The sequence below is a fragment of the Xenopus laevis genome, chromosome 3S, assembly GCF_017654675.1.
Source record: "Xenopus laevis strain J_2021 chromosome 3S, Xenopus_laevis_v10.1, whole genome shotgun sequence".
In the NCBI taxonomy this organism is placed as follows: Eukaryota; Metazoa; Chordata; class Amphibia; order Anura; family Pipidae; genus Xenopus; species Xenopus laevis.
This window is the reverse complement of record NC_054376.1, coordinates 96,889,370-96,912,677: the sequence shown is the minus strand read 5'-3', so window position 1 is coordinate 96,912,677 and position 23,308 is coordinate 96,889,370. Positions and strand designations below refer to the sequence as shown.

Sequence of the window (23,308 nt, the reverse complement as noted above, 5' to 3'; positions counted from 1 at the left end):
CGCCTGCTCAGGACAAGATTTATCATGGGCAATTAAACATGCCGTCCGCCATGGCCCTAATGTTGCTGAAGCAATGGGGAGTAGAGTGAGTAAGCAACATTTATTACAAATCTACAGGAGGAAGAATACACAGTAAGGGACAAGGGTGCCCAGTGGACAAATATATATTGCTGCAGATGGGACTTGTTACATAATGTACTACTGCAAACAGGGAAACTGGTAATGAGCATTGCTACTGCTCTCAGGGGAAGCACACCAACTGGCTGGTTAGATGAAAACAAGACAAAACCTTGAAGTTTACTGTGCAGTGCTAGCCTTCAATTCCATGTCATTAGAGCCAAGCTTTCAGTCTTCTCTGTAGAAAGGAAATTATTTAGTCATTTCCACATTTCAAAGGAAGCAATACAAAGTAATGACTGGGGCACACAGTGGGGGTGCAGCGTAACTGCTGGGCGAGTTCCATTTAGGGCAGAGACACACAAGAAGATTCGGGGAGATTTAGTCGCTCTGCGACAAATCACCTCTTCTTCAGGCGACTAAATTTCCCTGAACTGCCTTCCCGCCAGCTAGAATCTAAATCGCCAGCGGGATAGCACTCGGAGTGCTTTGTTTTCAGAAGTCGCCTGAAGTTTCCACGTGAGGCAACTTCAGAAAACTAATCGCTCCGAGTGCCACACCGCCAGCGATTTAGATTCTAGCCGGCAGGAAGGCAGTTCGGGGGAAATTAGAGGTGATTTGTCACCAGGCGATTAATCTCCCCAAGTCTCGACGTGTCTCTGCCCTTACATTTGAGAGTCTGTGCCCAGCATAGTCATCAGGGGTGTTAAAGGAGATGCCACTGTCAGATTAGGGGGGCCTCAAAGCAATGCCTATGCTATTCTAGTACCAGGTCAACAAAAGGCAATTAATAAAACATGCAGTTGGCCTATGCAACTTGGTATTTTCAAATAGTACAAACCCCATCTATTTCCAGTGGGAATGGCTTGCTAAATCCTTTCATGGGTTTTCATCTGTGTAAGTATATGCACTGCCTATACAGTTTACTTTAGAATGACATTTGGCAATCCTGCAATCATGGTTTATGTTTAAGCAAACAATTCCTGAACCTTCCAGCCATTCAAACACAGTAATCATGGTGCTGCTTAGGATAATATCATTAAGATACATGCAGCTGGCAAAAACAAGTGACTTTGCTTCTTATAAGAGAAAACAATCCTTGTCTGTTAAAGCTTGAGACATAGAAAAAAAAAAAGAAAAGCAATTTGTGGCAATATAAATCTTACATGTGATATAAACCTATGATAAGGTTTTACCTTGTATTTTTTTCTAATTGTCAGCTTGCAGAATTGAGCCCGAAACAAAGTAAGTACAGGTATGCGACCTGTTATCCAGAATGCTCGGGACCTGGGCTTTTTCAGGTAAAGGATCTTTCCATAATTTGGATCTTCATACCTTAATTCTACTAGAACACTATTTAAACATTACACAAAGCCAATAGGATGGTTTTGCTTCCTATTCCTATATATCTTAGTTGGGATCAAGTACAGGGTACTGTTTTAATATTACAAAGAAAAAGGAAATAATTTTTAATAATTTGGATTATTTAGATAAAATGGAATCTTTGTGAGACGGCCTTTCTGTAACTTAGAGCTTTCTGGATAACAGGTTTTCAGATAACTGATCCCATACCTGTACTACAGCAAGCAAATATCAGGATGCAGAAGGAACCACAACCAGGGATCAGTAAGGAATATCTACCAGACGCATTTGCTGCTTTGAGTAACGGATCATTTCAAATTCCATTATGTGTTATGGGCTGTTAGCCGCACTGGTCTGGCCCAGCTAACAGTTGTGATTACAATTTAGTACATACTAGGCACACTGTGCTGCCAGTTTATAACCGGCACAGGGCATGCATGCATTTAAAAGCATAGCTAGCAGAAGTAGCACACTCTCAGGACAAACTTCACAGTTAGTTACATAATTCACTTGTAAGAGATAGATTTCAACATTTTGCATATCTAATGTAGCTTCCACCCTAGCTTCAAACTAACATGAAATGTGTTATTTAAATGCAAACACGCATTCCGCCCTTTGCTGGACTTTGTATGGCCATCCTGTGCAGAAAATCATGCTTAACTGGAGCAAAAAGTCAAAGTCAAAATGTCCTGTGCAACCTTACACAATAAGCCCTGGCATGCAACGGCTCCATGAACTTACAAGAAAGGAAGGATTGTCTTCTACTATTCGTTTTGTCCGACACAACTGCATTTTTCTGCATTTTCTTCAGAAATATGCAAAACAAATAGAAAAATGTATCCCTTGGGTTTCCTGTCTTGCGTTAATGATGCAGATGGGGAGTATGAATTCAAACATATTCCAAGCTTTGTTATATCTACAGGAATTGTTCCTTCTAACTAGGGCTAGCCACGAGTCTATATGTAGCAGTGCACTAGATAATGGCCAGTATGCAAAAATCCAGTGCCCGTGACAAAACAAACAATCAACTGAAATATAATAAAAACTAATATGAAAGGAGGTGATACACCAAGCTGAACAAAAGCGTGAAGGAGGATTTTGCAGAGGCACCATATTTTTGAGCATTCTAAGACAAAGCAATCGTCGAAGGTTTTTATTCTGCTCTATTTCCAGAGCTGCATGGGTAAGCTCAAATGCCAGGTAGTATTTAGAGTTTTACTGCCTACTGGAATTTTATCAGTGTTCCTGAAGTATAAGAAAAGCTACTTCTAAAAACGTTATGTTTCTATCAATTAATGCCAATATTTGTTGTAATGTTCACATTGGTTTATTGGCTTTCACCCTTTTGTTGCTAATGGGTCTAAAATGGGTTTGTCTTTCAGTTGTTTTTCCTAAGGGAAAGTATTAAAGAGGTGGTTCACCTTCCAATCACTTTTTTCAGTTCAGTTGTTTTCATATTGTTCACCATAAACAAAGGCTTTTTCATTTGCTTTCCATCTGTTATTTTTTTATCGTTTTGCCAAAATGTAAGTTTTGAAAAGTTTAATGTCCCAGTCTCTGGTGTTTCAGTCCGGCAGCTCAGTGATCCAAGAGAATTCTGAACAGTTACAATTTGCTACATATAATGGATACAATTAGTCAATATAAAGGTGGCCAAACACGGGCCGATAAAAGCTGCCGACAGACCGTGTCGGCAGCTTATTGGCCCGTGTATGGGGCCCCCCGACGGGCTTCACCAATCGAGATGTGGCCGAAAGTCGGCCAGATCTTGATCGGATGGGCCGAAAAATCCCGTCGGATCGCGGCCGCATCTATTCCGGCGATCCGACCGCCCATTGCTATTCGTTGCCACCTCAAGGTGGGCATATCGGGGAGAGATCCGCTCGTTTGGCGATGTGTATGGCCACCTTAATTCTCAGCAGGATCTGTGGAATATTAGCAACTATTGTATTAATTCTAACAGCTGCCTGTAATGAAACTTAACAAAACATTAACAAATGTATCAACTTACCAAGTAACTACTTGACATTAAATAATTATTAGTATCTATATACAAACCAAAAAAGTATGAAATATTGGACTGCGTCCCCTGAAGCCCTACCAGAGAACCTAAAACAGTGATTACATACAGATATGGTATATGTTTTATATACAGTCAAGGTAATGGGAAATGTCCTAGGCTGGGACCCACTGGTTAGAGTCTGTGGTAGATCACTGTGACCCCTGGATGTAGGGGCTGTAAACTTATTTGAATATAAAAATAACATAGTGCAATGTGTAGATGCAGAAAATGTATCAGTCTATTGGCCGTTACCATACAACATAAATAACATGGCTACACCCTGCAAGACCACAGAGGAACCAAATAAGCATATGCTATGATTGAGCGGTTTGCAACATTTTGCAAGCTCAACATTTGCAGACAGGCATATTTATTACTGCAAAAATGTTCTTATGATCGTTAATGATCTATTTATCCAGGTCTACTAACATACCTGTCTCTGGATAAGAAGAATTTCGAAAACCGGGATCCTTCTGCAGCTGGATATCCTTAAGACTGAATATTGAAATATCTAGGGCAGAACACAAAATGATATCCATTACATGGCAGCAGAAACAAGAAATCTTGTCTTGTAAAATTTGAATTCTCCTTCTGATTACTACAGGCTAAGCCAAAAAAGACAATTTGCAGGTCTGGTTTTTATTATGTAATGCTTAACCTCTCCCCATGAACTGCATATACAAACACCACAAATCCTCAAAAATTCCTGTGTGATCAATATAATTGCAGCAATGAGATTAAGTACATTTGTATCTTGACAATATCTTCGTGGGTATTGATAACTGAAATAAAGGCTTTATCTCTGTACCCACTGAACACCAGCTAAAGGCTAGCTGGTACAAGTTATAGATAATGCTTTGTTTTAACATCTTAGCATATTTACGGTTAAGGGTCAGGGCACACGCTCAGATTCGGGGAGATTAGTCGCCCGACGACAAATCTCCTCTTCGTTTTCCAAAGTTGCCAGAAGTTTCCTTGTGAGGCAACTTCGAGCGACTACGGAAAACGAAGAGCTCCAAGTGCCGCCCTGCCAGCGATTTACATTTTAGCAAGCGGGAGGCAGTTCAGGGAGATTAGTCGCCCTGAAGAATTGTGTTGCTGCATGGTCCAGTTCCGCTTCAGCTTTAATTTTCTTACAGATGGTCTGACATGTTCCTCAAGCACCCTCTGATACACAGTAGAATCCACAGTAGGATTCAATGATGGTGAGCTGGCCAGGTCCTGCTGCAGCAAAGCATCCCCAAACCATGACACTTCCACCTCCCTGCTTCACAGTTGGTATGAGGTTCTACCTGGAATACTGGATTTGGTTTACGTCAAACATGTCCTCTGTCCTGGTGTCAAAATAATTCAATTTTAAACTCATCTGTCCAAAGAACATTATTACTCCTGGTCTTTGTCTATGTTCTCTATTGCAAACTTCATTCTGGCCTTGATGTTTCTCTTAGAGAGCAACGGTGTCCTCCTTGCACACCTCCCATGCAAGTTAAAGTTGTAAATCCTCTTTCTGATTGTAGAGGCATGTATTTTTACATCAACAGTAGGAAGAGCCTGCTGTAGGTCCCGTGATGACATTTATTGGAGACTTCTTTTAGCATCTTGTGGTCTGCTCTTGGGGAGAACTTGCTTGGACGGCCAGACCTGGGCATGTTGGCAATTGTTTTGTCCTCCACTTGTAGACTATTTTTCCGGACAGTGGAATGGCTGATTTGAGTGTGTGATATGAGCCATCGAAAGTGGGAATAAATGTGGGGGTGTTAGGATTTCTTCCTTACCAGAAATTGCATTTTTGAAGAATTATATTTAACAGAAGATTTTGAAAAGTCTTTTCTCCAGATTTAATTGTTTAGATATATTTCTTGAATCCCCCAGTATTGTTGAAATTCAGATTAAACATCCATATGTCCAAGAATGTTACAAAAACACACAGGCTATCATAGGGTGTCCTAATTTTGTTCACATGACTGCATACGCTCCTATTATGATGCAAATTAAGCAAATAATCATTTGTTTGGTGAAGTCACCAAACAAGCTGATGCTTTAGGGAAGTCCAGCTTGGTTAATTCATATACTTAACGTTTTCTTTCTGACAATCCTTCAGGTGTGGCTTTAATACAAAGACCCACTGACTAAACCTCAATAAGACATAATTAGTGACATAAATCTGAAATGTAAACACATCAACAGCTCGAAATGTGATGTGTATGCTTGTCTAACACAGGCGAACACTGTGCATGTCTTGAATGCTACATTTGGATAGTGTGGAATGAAGGACCAGTACCTAGGGAAAAGTTCTTTACTGTCCTAGGCCTGTCTGACATTTAGTACAGTAGAACAATATCAGAGAGACCTACCAGTGGTTGTTTCTAAACAGCATATTTTAGTGTGTGCATAGAAAAGGATAATTTTGGTTCATATTTGTAGGATTACATGAGTGAAAAAGACAGTTGTTTTCCAGTGCTGAAGCATTTCCTACAGACATCAATATCTGAAATCAGTGAAAAGTGCCTCAATATCTAAGATCCAATTCAAGTCAATGCAAATATCTAGAGATAATGATATGGATATACCAGCCGTGCATTTATTTAATTTTTTTTATGTAATGGGGTTAAAATATTAATGAATATATGAACTGGGTATCTACTTACTTTCTGGCAAACTGTGGAGTTTAGTCCCTAAGCTTCGGAAGTAAGCGTGTTTCATTGCATCTTCTGCAGAAATTCTCTTTTTGGATTCATACTGTAAAGAGGCAAAATGTGCATGCATAAACTGTGATTTAAATGGAAATTACATCAGAATTTATACCAGAGAAAATTTATTTAGCAGGAATTGATATTGACAGTTGAGCTGATAGCTTTCTAAAAGTTAGAGAAGAGGGCGGACACCCTTAAAAATATAATGCGAGGTGCTAATCCATAGGGAGGCTTGATTGTAACTAATCAAGGAAGGATTGCACACTCAATATACAAAAATTATATAACATATTTATTACATAAGGAAAAAAAGGAAACATTTAAAAAAATATATAAAAATCAAAAGTGAGCCCAATGCGTTTTGACCATATTGGTCTTCCTCAGGGGCACAAATAACAGAAAACAAAAAGAAAAAGGCAGGATTTAGCAGATAGCTTTCCACAGATAGTATGGAAAGTTTACTTTAGGTGATGACATTATAAATCTATGGGAGGGCTGTGCACTCACCCGCATACCTGAGATTCACCCTTGCCGGTAAATCACCGGTAAGGTACAAATAAACGAAAACTGAATTTTTAAAATAGTATCTCAAAAGTCACACTCTGTGAATTAAATCTCACTTCATTAAATTATATTCATAGTTACTGAACTCCTAAATTAATCTAGCCAAATTCATAAATGCCAATCATTTATTTATCATGAATTAATAAAATATTTTGTATAAAGTTAAATTCATATGCCAATTTTTTTCTTATTCATATTAATCAATTCAATAAAAAAAAAACAAAAAACAAAAAACTTAACCATAATACAGTTAATGAAATGAATTAGCCAAATTGCCCATAAAATTGATATCGGCCAAGTACTGTTAAGGGTCTGGCTACACGACCAGATTCGGGGAGATTGTTGCCCCAAAGAAGAGGAGATTTGTCGCAATCTCCCTGAACTGCCTTCCCCCTGCTCTCCGCCGGCGACTTTGGAAAACAAACCGCCGTGTGTGCTTTGCCGCAGCCAAATGATCTCATATATCAAATGATTTTCTTAAGAGAATTAAAACCAGGTCTCCAAGGGAACTAAAATCCTTTTGGCTTGGAAGCTGGTAAGCTGCTTTATCCATATACAGGACTTATGGAGAAACCTTTTTTTTATGTCGGCTAAATAAAGGTAATTTGCATTGGAGCTAAGTGAGCCAATAATAGTATAGAGTTGTGCCATTAGCCAATAGCTCCGTGCCGCTTTAAATGGCAAAGTCTTTATGATACATCAAATGCAATTGTGGAAGCATACACGCTGTTGTTTGGAGCTAAAACATGCTAGCACCTGCAATTTACTTTGATAAAGTAAAACTACAACTTTTTACATTTCTGTTGGGGGGGTGGGGACCTTAAAACCTTTGGCACTTCCCATAAATGTGGCAACATTTTGATTACGACTTCTCTGCTATGAGTGCCTAAAGAGTTGCAAGATCAACATCAGAGCTTATAAAATATGTTCCTTCGTGATGGTGAATATATTATATTATTTTAAAAATAATTTTCTAAGATTAATTGCAGTCATTACATTTATATAATCTACCAGGATTCTATTATTGATTTTATCATAAGTTATTCAAGTCTTGTCCAATGCAGTTTACAGTGCAATCAGCTTGTGAAATCTGTGATGTGAAATCTGATCTTTATACACAATTCTGTAACACAGCATGGTTGTAAGAATGAATTCAAGTTACCTGAAGAAACCGTGTTAATAACTCAATTCCCTCTGAGTCTAACCTAGAAGAAAAATATAAACAATTTTACAACAAATAAAAATCATTTCCAATACGAAACTTGTGTGTTTCAGGCAACTAAAGTAGACTAATGCTATATGGAGCAGAGGTGTGAATTTTTTGAATATGAAAGTCACAATCTATTTCCAAGTATATTAATTTCAAGTAACAATAATTCCCAAGAAATTACTGGAACAATGAGAAGACTCTATAAACAGCTGCTCTTTATTTCAGAGTGAAAGTCTAGTGCAAGAAATCACAAAAATATTTCCTAATTCAAACAGTCAAAAAGTTATTCTTCAGGTCTAAAAATGGACATTAATGCTCTAAATTAGATTAGGTCTAAATTATGTAACATATGAAGGAAAATGTCTGCACAAGGTTTTACAGGATTCATTTCAAAACTTACAGTTTTTTTATGAACTAGTGTAGGACAGAAAAACCTAGTTAAAGCTATCTTAATACCAGGTTTTAACACAATTTAGTGTTATACTACTATAACAATAGTGTTGACAGTAATCTTGTGTACCTGTCACTAAGTATGTGTGTGTGTGTACCTTTCTCAGGTTTTTGTTTCTTTCCACCAACTCAATGCTATGTGAACCAAATCATGATAATCACTTACTGCAGAGTTCTTGCAAACTATCTATATTCAGGGAACAAAGTGTAGCAAAGATAGTGTCAGCGACATCTATGTATAAGAAACCAAGTCATGCCTGGCAACATATCAGCTATGCATACAGGCTAGAGCAGGATAAAGGGAAGCAAATCATGCTCCATACAATGTGGATTTAAATTAGGGATGCACCGAATCCTGGATTCGGCCTTTTTCAGCAGGATTCGGATTCAGCCGTATCCTTCCGTCTGGCCAATCCAAATTTGTATATGAAAATTAGGGGTGGGGAGAAAAATAGCGTTGTCACAAAACAAGAAAGTAAAAAATGTTCTCCCATTCCCGCCCCTAATTTGCATTTGCATCGGGGTTCGGCCGAATTCAAAAAAGTTGATTCGGTGCATCCCTAATTTAAATACTGGAGACTGTAAAGGAGAAACAAAAATAAAGGGGATGGGGGAAGTGAGGAGTGTAAAAAGAGGATACTGTAAATGGGGAACACAAGTTGCTCAGGGTCTGTGTATACTCCTACATTTGTTAATAGGAAGCAAATCATCACGCAGCCTTATGTTTTTCTATGTTCATGAAGATCCTTTATAACTTTTTCAGTCTATTCACAACAATCTGGTCCAAAAAAATAACTAAAAATCCATGTTGATTCACAGCAAAACTGTTTTTAGCAGCATGAAGGTATAATGTTGCACAGTACAGAAAGACTCCTTATCTGTAAGACTCCATTCTGGATAATATTATTGTTAACAAATGTCCTATTTGAATATTTTTTTTTTTTACCAAATACCATCCTTTTATTACTGAAACCACTGCAAGTTGATGGTCACAATATATGTATTTTTTTATAAATCCATGTTCATCTTATGAAATACAGAAGACCTGTATACTTGTTGGACATCAAAGGGAGCTTGAAGTCTGGAAACCTCCAGTGTCCCAAGTTATTAATACACCAAATATCTCTGCTTCTAGTCAAGAACATGCTTTTATTCATGGGCATTAAAGTTTTATTATATTAAATACAAGACCCCAGGACAGGAAGACACAGTCTGGCACACATGCTGTACTTTACTTTTTGGATTAAGTGTTTCTGATATGTGGAAGTACCTTGGTGCATGGTTGATAAGAGGTTGAGGTTTGTACTTTGGAAAATTGTAGTTTCTAAATTCATCATTTGAAGAAATTCCAGGCCATGTCTCTTCAGCTGGAGTTCCTGTCAAAAGCAGAGTCATTACTGAAATACTTCTGTAAACGAATCCATTAATTGTTAGGCTCCCTCATTCACAGAAAATGTGCATTCAATGGCACAAAACAATTAATTGCTTATACGGTATGTAAATGGCAAGAGATAACAAAGCAAAGGGAAAGCAGAATTCAGTCACAATCAAAATTATAGCTCACTTTTCTGCTACCAGGCTAATTGGGCAGAAATAATGGAATATCTGGCCACCAAAATAATGGAGAGAAGTGGGCAAAGCTTTATTGACAAACAGATGATAACCGTGGTTATGGTTGGGAAAGAGTAATCAAGACCAACTTACATGGGCTTTAGTTACACTGCTGTGATATAAAAAAGCATCACAAAAAGTTCTAGCAATCAAACACCACAATGTCACTTCACAAAAAGCCACCGTTTTATTTACCTAAAAGCCGGAAAATTAAGTGAAGTTCATCTTCCACCGTAGAACCAGGAAACAGAGGCCTTCCTGAAGCCATTTCAAAAAATATACAGCCAACGCCCCTTGAAAGGAAAAAAAGAACATAAAGGAGCCAAAAGTCAGTCATAAACGAACGACGGTTTTCTGCACACATATAGTCTACTAAAAAAATCAAATGTTACAATTAATATAGATTATACTTGAATTAAGGAGATCCCAGAATTTTTGAGCTATGAAATATATCTGGTGCGTCAATGAATGACAAATGCAAATGTACCAAGAAATAAAAGAATTCATATATAGTTACCACATATCAATTTGAGTGGAATATTCAGAAGACCCAAGTAGGACATCGGGAGGCCTGTACCATAATGTCACAACCTCATTGGAATAGGTTTTTGTTGGAACACTCTTTGCTCTGGCCAAGCCTACAAAAAAAAAAAGACATGTGGCAAATGTCTGCAAAATCAGCTAAGGCTTCAGCAACAATTACATTCTATATGTGATATTTAAAATGTGATATTTGAAGCATATGGCATATCTGTCTACCATAATATTCTCCTAACACATTATTTCTCTTAACATGTGTAATGTGTTACATATGTAAAACATATCTATCTATATATCTAGGGGGTGTTCGGGTAAGAGCGCACGCTAAGATTCGGGGAGATTTAGTGACCCGGCAACAAATCGCCTCTTCTTCGGGCAACTAATCTCCCCGAAAAGCCTTCCCGCCAGCTAGAGTCTAAATTGTCGACTAACTCCCCCCTGAATCTTAGCGTGTGCCCTTACCCTAAAATCCACAGTGTAAACAATATTGATTTTGACTTTCATAAAAAGTGAGTTTTAGAAAGGAACAGAGATGATGACTGTGCGGAGCAGGGGTCAGGCAAGTTATCTGAAAATACCCAGTGTAAAAATACAAATTATGTGTAATACACACAATGCCATCAGAGTTGTACTTTATAATGAACTGTACTAAACAACATAGTTGCCATGGTACCTTTAAAATCACTTTTAGAACTATGACAACCTGAAGCAGCCATAGGAGCAGTGTACTTGGGTTGCAATGAAAGCATGGTAAAAAAGCCGGACTGTGATTTTAAGGGGTTATGCACTGCCACTCAGACAATGGCAGAACATTTACATTACTTTGCACTTGGCTTTTATGTGCAGTAATTTGCTCTACTTTACCATAATGATTTGGCTTAGTACTTGGAAAGAAAAGGGCACTAGGGGATATGTTTAAGCAGATCATTTCGAATGCCTGTCATTACAGTTATATAACAAGCTTTTTATAAGCAAATTCAAATTATCTATGTCAAATTCAATCATCTGTGATAACATCTATGATTACAGTCCATTTCTTCAGCATTGTTTGCGAACTATTCACCCTTAAGTGCTGCTCTACAGTAAAATTATGTTTTGCCCAAAAAGGCTCATTTTCTTGCATGAGCGAACTCTGAATTGGAGAGGATAGAAATGTAAGAAGCATTTCAATAGTGAATGTCGCTAGAATCTCAGGTTTCATTGCATTCATCACTGGGATTTTACAATATAGTAGTGTTTTTCTGATTAATGGCCAAAATGCACTGTGTATTTGAGACAGAGACAACTAGTTGTTATAAATCCACATTACTTTTTTACACACACACACAATATATATATATATATATATATATATATATATATATATATAAATAAATAAATAAAATATATATATAAATAAAATATATATATAAAATATATATTTATTTAGTCTTGACTTGATGTTACATCCAGGTATTTTTGAAGTTCCACAGCAGGGTCAAGGTATTGGGAATACTTGGTTGAGTTATCAAACAGAAGTATTTGGGTCCTTCATGCAATAAGGAATAAAAGCCACTGTACCTACTATGTGCCAGGTTGACAAGTATTTGGCTACCTAATCAGATGTTACAATATGCTGGTTACACAAATGACTGAGAAAAAAATTACAAAAAGTACTACATGTCCCATACCAAAATCAGCCAATTTCAATTCGCCTTTTTCATTGATTAGTAGGTTCTGTGGTTTCAGGTCTCTGTGAAGCACTTTCCTTTTATGACAGTACGCCAAGCCACGCAGAATTTGGTACAAAAATATCTGTCAAAAATGTATAGGAAAATTTATTACAAACTTTAAGACAATGCACATGATTTAGCCTTTAAATAGGCATTTCACCTAAAGGTTGAGCAGCACACACTGTTATGTCTATTTTGACAAATTAGACACAGTTGCACCAGACGTAGCGCACAAGTCAAACGCAGCGCGATTACATCTAATTTAATGCCTGCATAGTGCATACAATGATGCATGAATTCTGGGAAAAAAACATGGCAATTATGTCCACAACTGCACTTTGCTCACTGCATAGGGGTAATGTATAAAGCAAAATAAACACGTACGTATAACATTAGCAGCCAAATGGAAGTCAGCCAGGTCTCCATCTATTATGGAGGTCCATAGAAAATGATATTACAAATATGTCTATTACATGTACTCAAAATAAGATACATACATTTCTAGCCATTTGGGCCCTACAAATTACTGGCAAACCTCCAAACCTATAGTGCAATAGCACTAACCTATAGTAAGTCTGAATACTAAACTAAATGAATTCAGAACACTTAAAGAGGCTCACCCCTTCTACCCCCCAGAAAGAAATCCGATAATATCCACAGGTGGATGTTTCTTAAGGTGGCCATACACGGGCCGATAAAAGCTGCCAACAGACAGAGTCGGCAGCTTATTGGTCTGTGTATGGGGCCCCCCGATGGGATTCCCCGATCAAGATCTGTCCGAAAGTCTAGATCGGATGGGACTAAAAATCCCGTTGGATCGTGGCCACATCTGTTCGTTGATGCGGTCCTGCCATCCGACCGCCCGTAAAGACACCGTTAGGATCTGATCGTTGGGCCCTAGGGCCGACGATCGGATCAGCCGATATTGCCCACCTCAAGGTGGACATATCGAGGAGAGATAACGCTCGTTTGGCGACATCGCCTTTAGTATAGTATAATACCTTTAGGCATTAAAAAATCTGGTTGTTAAAGATCTAATGCAATAATTCTAAAGGTAAACATTTTTTAATGGTATTTCGCTGTTTATGATTTTATTTATGCATGGTTTAAGATCTCCAGAATTATCAATGCTTTCAACAATGACACATGGTAATGATTATGTACATGCTTGATAGGTTTTGTGTGCAATAAAATGCTAATATTAAACCAGACCTTTCATTATGCAATGTTAATATGCATGGATTATAATTCTGTAAATTTTAAATTACAAAAAAAAAAAAAAAAAGCAAATTAACACTTTGTACCTTCACATTGTGTATGCTCATAATATTCCCACAGTCATCCATATACTGCTTTAAATCTTTGTCCTGTGAAAAAAATGAGGTATGAATTATGAAGCCTTCCTAAAGGAAATGGAAACTCATAATTCAGCATTCAGATAAATACAGAAGGGACACTGTGCCATAAAAGAAATTTTGTAATAAACCCCCATAATTGGTTAAAATGTCTTTCTTGGCATCATACCAAGCATGCAAAAGGTCAATCAAATTGAGTAAAGAGTAAATAAATGTACAGTACTAAAGAGTGGCAAATGACTGTAGCACACCTGTGCCATCCATCTGTGGCTGGATTTAGAAAATCACATTTTTTTTTCTACAGCAAAATACTGTTGCCTTAAGTTCTGGTCAATAACGTTTACAGAAAAACTAAAAGGAATAAGAAAAAAAAAATACTCCGAAGCTTTTTTCCTCCAGCTGAGTTTTTGTGGTTAGCATAATATATTCCAAAGAAGCAATGCAGTAACCTACTTCACCACTGGCATCCAAACTACCGTAAGAAAATAAGATATAAGACTCAAATGGGAAGATTTATTGTGGAATGAATCTTAAAACTGGGGATTGTAAACGAACATCTCTTGCACATCAAAATAACTTTAAAAGTAAAAAAAAAAAAAAATATTGGTACTTACCAGATATTCAAAGACAAGCGTCAGTGATTTGTCCGTGTGGACAATATCATGTAAAGTGACAATGTTTGCATGCTTTAGGTCCTTTAGTAATGATACTGCACATGAAAAAATCCAAAAAATTACAGTTATGCTGGTCATTTTGAAATACATTTAACTTCTATTAAGCAGATAAAGCAAAATGAAGGGTAAAATCATCCAAGTTGTTAGGCACCCCACAGTAATTCTAGTCACTTACCTACTGTCTTGATCTGGTGGCACTACTCTTCTTCCAAAAAAAACATTCCAACTTGAGGTACTATTAACTGAACACTATGTTGGCATCTTTTTCTGTTATTGCATATGTGCTCTATACAAAGATTTCTGCACCGCCCTGAAACGTTCCTATAAAATGTGTCAGCATTACTAGGGACGTTTAGACAACTTTAAAAAGATGCCTGCACCCAAGGCCCCCATGGCCCAAAATTACTTACCTCAGACATGGCTTTGCGTCCTGTTCTATTCTGTCAGTCACAATGGGCTACACCAGTTCTTTCATTTGTAATTGGCCTATGGAAGGACTGTGCTGCTTCTAGTCCAGCTCGACTGAAGAAAAAAGTGCAGTGCCTGCTTCTCTCTTTTCAATACTGAATTTTAGGTACCCCTGGATTGGGGGCGGCATGGGGGCATTTGAAACTGAAAAAATTGATCCCTAACCTCCCTCAGGAATACAGACATGTTTCTATGGATTTTTATAGGGACCAATCAGAATCACTTTATAACTGAAGATAGAATAAAATGCCAGCACAATGCTCAACAAACAGTACACTGGGCAGGTACATTTTTTGAAGAAAAGGAGTGCTAGCCCAAGGTAGCAGGTAAGGGGCTAGAACTAGTGCCCAACAAATTGCCATTTTCTGTTTTAATCATTCACTCCTTTTGAAACAGTGTCAGTTCTCCTCCATGGTTGTTCATCACCTGGCTTCTTCTACACTGATTCAGCAATACCAGTATAACAGAGTTGAAAGGAACATACAGATACTGCTTTAATAGCAACTATATTTAGCTGTTGTTGTTTAGATGTTTATTACATTGCAATACATGCTTAGAATTCCTTATTCTTTCAATGAGCAAAAACAGTTCATGGACATGCCTTTTAATTGTAATAGACATAGATACATTTGGAAACGTACCTTCTCTAATAGCTGTACAAGGCGCTCCTTCTTCATGCTCCAAACGAATTTCCTTTAGCGCAACAAGGTTTTCTGTCAATTTACTTCTTCCTTTAAATACTGTTGCGTAAGTACCCTACATAAATAAAGTTTTGATAAAGACGAAAACTTATTGGAATCTTTTATGTGGTTATGCCCAAGGCTATGGTTACATTACACTTCATTTACATGTGCTTGAAAACCCAAATTACAGTTTAACCTCCCTCAACATGTAAGAAAGAACAAACATCATTCCTCAGTATGTTGAAGTTTGTGTATTTACATTCTAATTATCCAACCCCAATCCCAACAGGAAACAGGACAAGTGCCACCAGAACACTTTGCGACTGACACAAGACTGAGGAGCTCCTTTAATTCAGGGGGAAATGTCTATTCGACTATATTTTCTAAACTATGATTTCATAGGCTACCAACAGTAACAATAGAAAATTATATCAGCAAGTACAAACCTCTCCAAGTTTTTCCAGTTTGACATATGTTTCCATCTTCCCAAAGCCAATTTCTGACTGCAAGGCAGAAAAGAAAAATAGAGATAGATATCAGAATATTTTCTTGGTAGGGCCACAGTATATTTTAAATTATAAAGTAACTTTCTGAGCCTAGACTTTTTATTGTTTTAAAGGAAAAAAAAAAAAAAAAAGACTAATGCCAGGGATCCATTGCCCTCTAGCCTGACTTGCATATGTGCATTGTAGTAAAAATATTTTAAAGGGATACTGTCATGGGAAAAAACATTTTTTTCAAAATGAATCAGTTAATAGTGCTGCTCCAGCAAAATCCTTCACTGAAATCCATTTCTCAAAAGAGCAAACTGATTTTTTTATATTCAATTTTGAAATCTGACATGGGGCTAGATATATTGTCAATTTCCCAGCTGCCCCAAGTCATGTGACTTGTGCTCTGATAAACTTCAATCACTCTTTACTGCTGTACTGCAAGTTGGAGTGATATCACCCACTCCCTCCCCCCCAGTAGCCAAACAAAAGAACAATGTGAAGGTAACCAGATAACAGCTCCCTAACACAAGATAACAGCTGCCTGGTAGATCTAAGAACAGCACTCAATAGTAAAAACCCATGTCCCACTGAGACACATTCAGTTACATTGAGAAGGAAAAACAGCAGCCTGCCAGAAAGCAATTCTCTCCTAAACTGCAGGCACAAGTCACATGACTTGGGGCAGCTGGGAAATTGACAAAATGTCTAGCCCCATGTCAGATTTCAAAATTGAATATAAAAAAAATCTGTTTGCTCTTTTGAGAAATGGAAGTGCAGAATTCTGCTGGAGCAGCACTATTAACTGATTCATTTTGGAAAAAAAAATTTTCCCATGACAGTATCCCTTTAAGCAAAGCAAAATGCTGATGAATTACTTCATCAGTACAATGGTATGAGTATGTTAATGTAGATTAAAAGTTGCCTAAAGGTTGAATTGATGGTTTTTCGGTAATTGGGCTGCTTTTATAAGTAATTGTTACTTGAAGTTTATAAACATGACTGCTTTGCCAACCTGACTGGAATGTCCCTTCTCAACCCATTAGAGATTATAATGCTAACAGCAGCCCCCTTAGAGAGGATCATCATCAGTTAGGTAAAAGCATTAGGAAAATACTTTTATGACAAAATTAAAAATAGCCTGCAAAGACAATGGGGGAAATCCACTAAATGGAGAATGCTCCGCCAAATGTCGTCAGGTGTAAATTGGTCACCACTAATTCACAAAAATGAAAAGTTGCATCTCAGCAGCTGAATGCTGGCGAAGTTTGCTAGCGTTAATTTCTTAGCGATCCTTCGCTAGCATTTAATTCTGCTAGCGAAACTTCGTTAGTGCTCTTACGCACTAAGATGCTTGAAGTAGACAATTCTTATTACACATGTCAAAGGAAGCAAATAAAGACAAATAAGATCCTCTAATGTCCTAGACATGAGCCCACGCTAAAAGAAATGTGGCATGCCCCTCAAATTGGTTAAAAAAATGGACACAAAAATGTTTTACTTTTGAAGGCAATCCTGCTTTCAAAAATTAAAAAACCCCAGCATTTTTTTTTACAACTTTTATGAATTTCCGGCATACAGGATATGATGTCACTGACATAAGATTGAGGAGGATGAAGCTTCATCTTATCAGTTAACCTGATCTAAGGTGGCGAAGGAAACTCTGGCGAAAGAGGGAACGCTTTGTAAAATTTGCACTTCAGTGAAACGACCGTTCACCTGAGCAAAAAAAAAAATCACCTGGCGATAGGGTGCAAAACTGTGCTAGTGACAGTCTCTTTCACTAGCGAATTGTCCTCTACTCCTGTTTGTAAATTGACGATGTCCCTGCGGATGAGATTTCTGATTTCACTAGCGACGGGCACTTCGCCCTTTAGTAAATCTGCCCCAACGTTATCAAAGATGTAAAAAGTTTACAGTCTGGTGTCATGAAGATCGCCAGGCCAGTTCATGATTTAATTTACTCTTTGTTCTCTATTAAGATCTGCCCATCAGTGGGGACTATTAGAGTATATAGTACCTTTCTTAGCATGAGCTTTTTCCTCATTGGCTCATTCCTGAATGTGATACAAGAATTAACAGAAATTCAGCCTGAAGAGTTACTGAAAAGTAATTGGAGGGACCACAAAACAATGATATAACCAGTGTGCATGACATGGGTGACTAGTCACCCTCTAAACCAGAGCAACACTTAAATGAGAGTCTGATATATTTACATCAGTTATTTCCTGGAAGCCATGGCGTTTCTTTACAGGAAATCCTCACATTATGCCAAAGTGATCAAGTCATGGATAACAACTAGGTCACATCATAAAAGGCTGACGTTCACTGTGTGTAGATCCAAAGTTCATTGGAGATAAATACATGGTGTAGTGGGCAGAAATACATACTAGGGCCATTAAAGATTAACTTTAAAATATGGGTAAAACGTCATCTCAGGCAATCAACAGAGATCGTCTGAGCTGATGAACATTGCAAGTTACTGATGTCATTTTTTCATGTACGATCTCATGATTCCATCCAGGAGGAAACCCAGAATCTGGTGATGTCCATGAGTTCAACACTTCATTCAGGCTGTCATTGCCAGCAAAGCGTTTTCAGTATTAGAAATTAACATTTTATTTTCAGTTTTTTAATTTGTCCAATTACTTTTGTGCCCCTGTAATGTAGTGATTGTGTTAAAAAAAGGCTTGAGTCAGGGGCGTAACTATAGAGGAAGCAGACCCTGTGGTTGCAGGGGGGCCCAGGAGTGTAGGGGGCCCAGTGAGACCTAATTAATTAGCAATTTTAAAATATCTTGGTAAAATAGGCCAACTTATAAATATTTTGGGGCCCTAAATTTAATTTGCTATGGGGCCCAGTAACAACTAGTTACGCCACAGGCTTGAGTTCCTCACATTTTTATGCAATCTTTTTGTTCAACCCACTGAATTAAAGCTAAAAGTCTGCAGTTCTGAGTTGTTCCATTTAAAATTCATTGTGGTAATGTACAGAACCAAAATTAGAACAAAAAGTTGTCTCTGTCCAAAGATTTATGGGCCTAACTGTATACTGGGGGACTACAAACTAACTACTATATCTGTGTAACTTTGAGCAGCAGCAATGACTATCTTAGAATGCAAAAAAACTGAAAGAGACAAGCAGCATATTCAGCATAATGCACATTCTCTGCATACAACACATTAGGTATACTCACTGAACTGTAAATTCAAGAAAAACAAATGGAAGAAATAACCACCAAAATAAATGATATCTTCTATTTAGGATTTATTAGAGTAGGTCAAAAATTCAAGAGAACTTACTAATGATGCTCTCCGTGACCTTCGGCTCAAAGGTTGATCAAACGGAGGACTGTTGATTTGCAGCTTTTCCAAATATCCATCGGGTATCCTAATATCAGCTGGAAGTGACAGTCTCTTGTTCAGATCCTGAAACAAAAAGAACATTTAAGTAATTAGAAGTCGGGTTGTTTTTAACATACTGGCATGTATTGGTGTATGTAGCATTCATATTTCTAAAAACTTCGGTAGGAGGAAGCGCTAAGTTTCAACGATATTTAACACCAGCATATAACTGTAGATCTGAACTTCTTGTTAACATTGATACACAATTAACAGAGGTTGTGTGTGTTTATACATACATTGAAGAATTGAACTATTACTCTTTGGTCTTATATTTTTAGGAAAAAAAATAATGGTAAAATCAGCATTCATATTGCTCATGCTCCAGACCTTCAGCATAGGGGAGTAATTCACAGGAAATTGTAATTGCAGACAGACATTAATCCGGTACAACCAAAGAGTAGAATTCAGGAGCCCAAAGTTTAAATAATACAAAAGATAATATTTTACATTATGTATAAAAACAAAAGCCTTACGCATTTCGGGTCACCAAGAGACACTTAATCATAGGCTAAGATTAAGTGTCTCTTGGTGACACAAAAGGCGTAAGGCTTTTGTTTTTATACATAATGTAAAATAAAATCTTTTGTATTATTTAAACTTTGGGCTCCTAAATTCTACTCTTTGGTGTTCTGGATTGATGCCTGTCTGCAATTACAATTTCCTGTAAAATCAGCATTCACACAGCAAAAATGTTGACTTTTGATCTTTCACACAATAAAAAGATTAACAAATGCATTTAATTGCATGGATAACTTCAATCCCCATGTGAATTCTGACTCATGATACATTGTGCTCTCGGTTATGATTTCAAATATGACTGTGATATCAGTAAATCAAATGCAACAAAGTGTTCAGGCCCCGTGAACTAATTACTTGGTGGAAGTAGAGAAGTTTTTACTTCCCTGCATTCTGCATAATTTCTCTGTTGCCTTCAAAAGATACCGTTAGCCTTATTACATTGTAAACATGCGTTAAGAAACGCAGAAGGGAAAAAAAGCTCACAAATTTTGGAAAAAAATTGAAGTGGAAAACAAATGACTGTATTTGCACTGAAAACAACTAATGCTTTTAGAAAACAATGAGAAATCTTAAGAAAGTATTGCAATTATAAGAAGAATAGACTTTATTACAAAGAGAAACAATAGATCTTAACAAAAAATAACCCTTTCTTCTTTCACACGATTGCGAGCTATTGTGAAAAAAAGACTTGCCTAACTAAATTACATGCATGGGTCACTGCATAGGTACCAATTTGTTATCCATTAGTCTTTTTTGGTCAAAACTGTTGTGAATTATCCAAACTGAATCGAGTTTTAATTCGAATTTAAATTTTGAGATTTATCATATTCTAGCCCTTTAAGAGGTCAAATTTGACTACTCGCCACCTTGAACCTGCCAAATTGCTGTATAAGTCAATGGGAGAGGTCCAGGGATCAATTTGGTGATGTTTGCAGCCTTCCACACATTCGAGTTTTTTCAGAGAAAAAAACTAGAATCAAGTTTTTTTTACTTCAATTCGAGTTTTTCAAATCGGATTCGATTCAAGTTTCCGGGTCAATTCAATTCATCAGAGTTTAAAAATTAGATTTTAATAATGAATTTCGATTGGTTGAATATCGTATCTATGGGAGTTTTAAAAAACACATGAATTCGAAATTCAACCCTTGATAAATGTGCTTCCCAGAATAAATTTAGTTTTCTACTCTACCCTGTTAGCAAAAGCTGGCCATACAGGATAAGATGCCCGCACATTACTTGACTGCTCAACAAGCATTTGTGAGAATGATTTCACTGGACAAGTGACATTCCTGGGTGTTTATCATGGAATATTCACAAGTTTTCAAGAAACACAAACACGGGGACAAAATCAAAAATGGTATAACAATAGAATGACGCATGCTTGATTTTGAGTTCTACAAAATTTGAAGGAAGGTTTGTGCAAAATACAGTATGACACCATGAAGGTCCATGAGTTCTGCAAGGGCATGCCTTATAATGGAAAAGTCCAACAGTAGTACAGGTATGGGAACCCATTATCCAGAAAGCTCTGAATTATGGGAACGTCATCTCCATAGACTCGATTTTAATCAAAATTAGGATTACCTTTTTCTCTGTAATATTAAAACAGTACTTTGTAATTGATCCTAACGAAGATATAATTAATCCTTATTGGAGGGGAAACCATTTGGTGATCCCAATGACGGAACATCCAGAAAACCCTAGGTCCCGAGCATTCTGGAGAATAGGTCCCATATCCTTAAATACATCACGATTACTTAAAATTGGCTCTTTTAAATGCATTGCTACATTAAAATATAGTACACAATTCTTTTGGACTCTACAAAACACATACAACTCATTTTCCAAAATACTTGCAGAACAGATTTAGAAATTTACTGTATGCATTTCTGATAGTTAGAGCACCCTTCACTATTGCTTTCACATATTTTACTACAAGCAATGAAGTCTGCAATCTCCAGCAGGGTGCAGCATCATTCCAACACAAGACCTGTAGTGAATTACCATTGAATATAGGAAATAGCATTAAACTTCACTGATCTCATTAAGATGCTGCCACTTCTCAGTGTTGGGCAGAACATTCTAGTTTTTTTTGACAGTGCTAACTAGTCTATTTCTAGCTATAAAGAGATATAGCCTTGCAACCAATGTACCTACTACATAATCTAAAGGTGGCCATACACGGGCAGATAAAGCTGCCGATATCGGTCATTTAGACCAATTTGACAGCCGATCTGCCTGTGTATAGGGGCTTCCGACGGGTCTTCACGATCGATATCTGGCCATGATATCGATCGGGAAGGTTTGATTTTTACCCGACCTACCCATCGCCCTTGGCGTATCGTAATTAGATTGTTTGACCATACGGCCGAACGTTCAAATTACCCCCGATATAGCCATGCTGTTAGCGGCATATCGGGGGAAAGATCCGCTCGTTTGGCGATGTCGCCAAAACGAGCGGATCTATGAGTCTATGGCCAGCTTAACTCTCTGATGTCTTTAGGACAAAACAAAAAAATAGTGTGACTTAGCATGATACATACATTTCAGTAGGAGATGTCCTGGGTATTGCCTGCGTTTCAAGTAAAGGTATTTTTTGGATTATCAATTTGGACGATTTTTTGCCAGTCTCTTGGACTATGTTTCAACACTTAATTAAGGGGTTTTAACCTATAATTATAATCGATTGATTTCACTACAAGGAGAGGGTGTTGCATGTACTCACATCCCTTCTCCTCACTTTAAAAGGATTTTTGATGTGTACCACAGGCTTGATAAAGGGCCTGGTAGGCCGAAACGTTGCCTTTTTGTATGATGTGGGCTGAATAAATTCTTCTTTGAGCACTATTACGACCTATACAGGGTGCTGCTGGTGATTAATTTATTCAATATATGGATATGACCCTATGACAGAAGTGGGTCCTCCAGTACAGCACTTGGCACGACAAAAGTGGTTATTCTTTGAGGTGCAATGTAATTTCTCCTACCGCACACCTGTAGTTCACCAATCCTGCAACTGGTGGTGCGTTTCTTCCGTTGACCCTGCCAGGTCCCTTAGCAACGAATGTGTATAGAAAATGGATCCGCACACACTGGTTAATGCAGTCGGGGAGTATCCCCTTTTATTCAGCCACCGGAGTGCTCACCTCAAAGAATAAATGTGTATAGAAAACGGATCCGCACACACACTGGTTAATGCAGTCGGGGAGTATCCCCTTTTATTCAGCCACCAAACATGTTTGGTGTCTGAATAAAAGGGGATACTCCCCGACTGCATTAACCAGTGTGTGTGCGGATCCGCTTTCTATACACATTTATTCTTTGAGGTGAGCACTCCACAATAGTGACTGTCTCAAGTAAAGGTACAGTGATAATTGTCTCAGTAGATCGACA

At 37.6% G+C, this 23,308-nt stretch overlaps 1 protein-coding gene across 1 annotated transcript in view; it reads right to left on the bottom strand.

Annotated features, from left to right (window-relative positions):
* Positions 1 to 23,308, bottom strand: part of cdk17.S (cyclin-dependent kinase 17 S homeolog) — a gene marked incomplete at its 5' end in the record, with an annotated part of 122,963 nt that overhangs the window by 1,426 nt on the left and 98,229 nt on the right. The window contains 12 exon segments of the mRNA NM_001086685.1: positions 3,975 to 4,052; positions 6,190 to 6,280; positions 7,961 to 8,003; positions 9,729 to 9,834; positions 10,265 to 10,362; positions 10,587 to 10,707; positions 12,280 to 12,403; positions 13,626 to 13,688; positions 14,291 to 14,385; positions 15,460 to 15,574; positions 15,948 to 16,004; positions 19,295 to 19,420. Coding sequence (NP_001080154.1) covers positions 3,975 to 4,052; positions 6,190 to 6,280; positions 7,961 to 8,003; positions 9,729 to 9,834; positions 10,265 to 10,362; positions 10,587 to 10,707; positions 12,280 to 12,403; positions 13,626 to 13,688; positions 14,291 to 14,385; positions 15,460 to 15,574; positions 15,948 to 16,004; positions 19,295 to 19,420 — 1,117 coding nt within the window.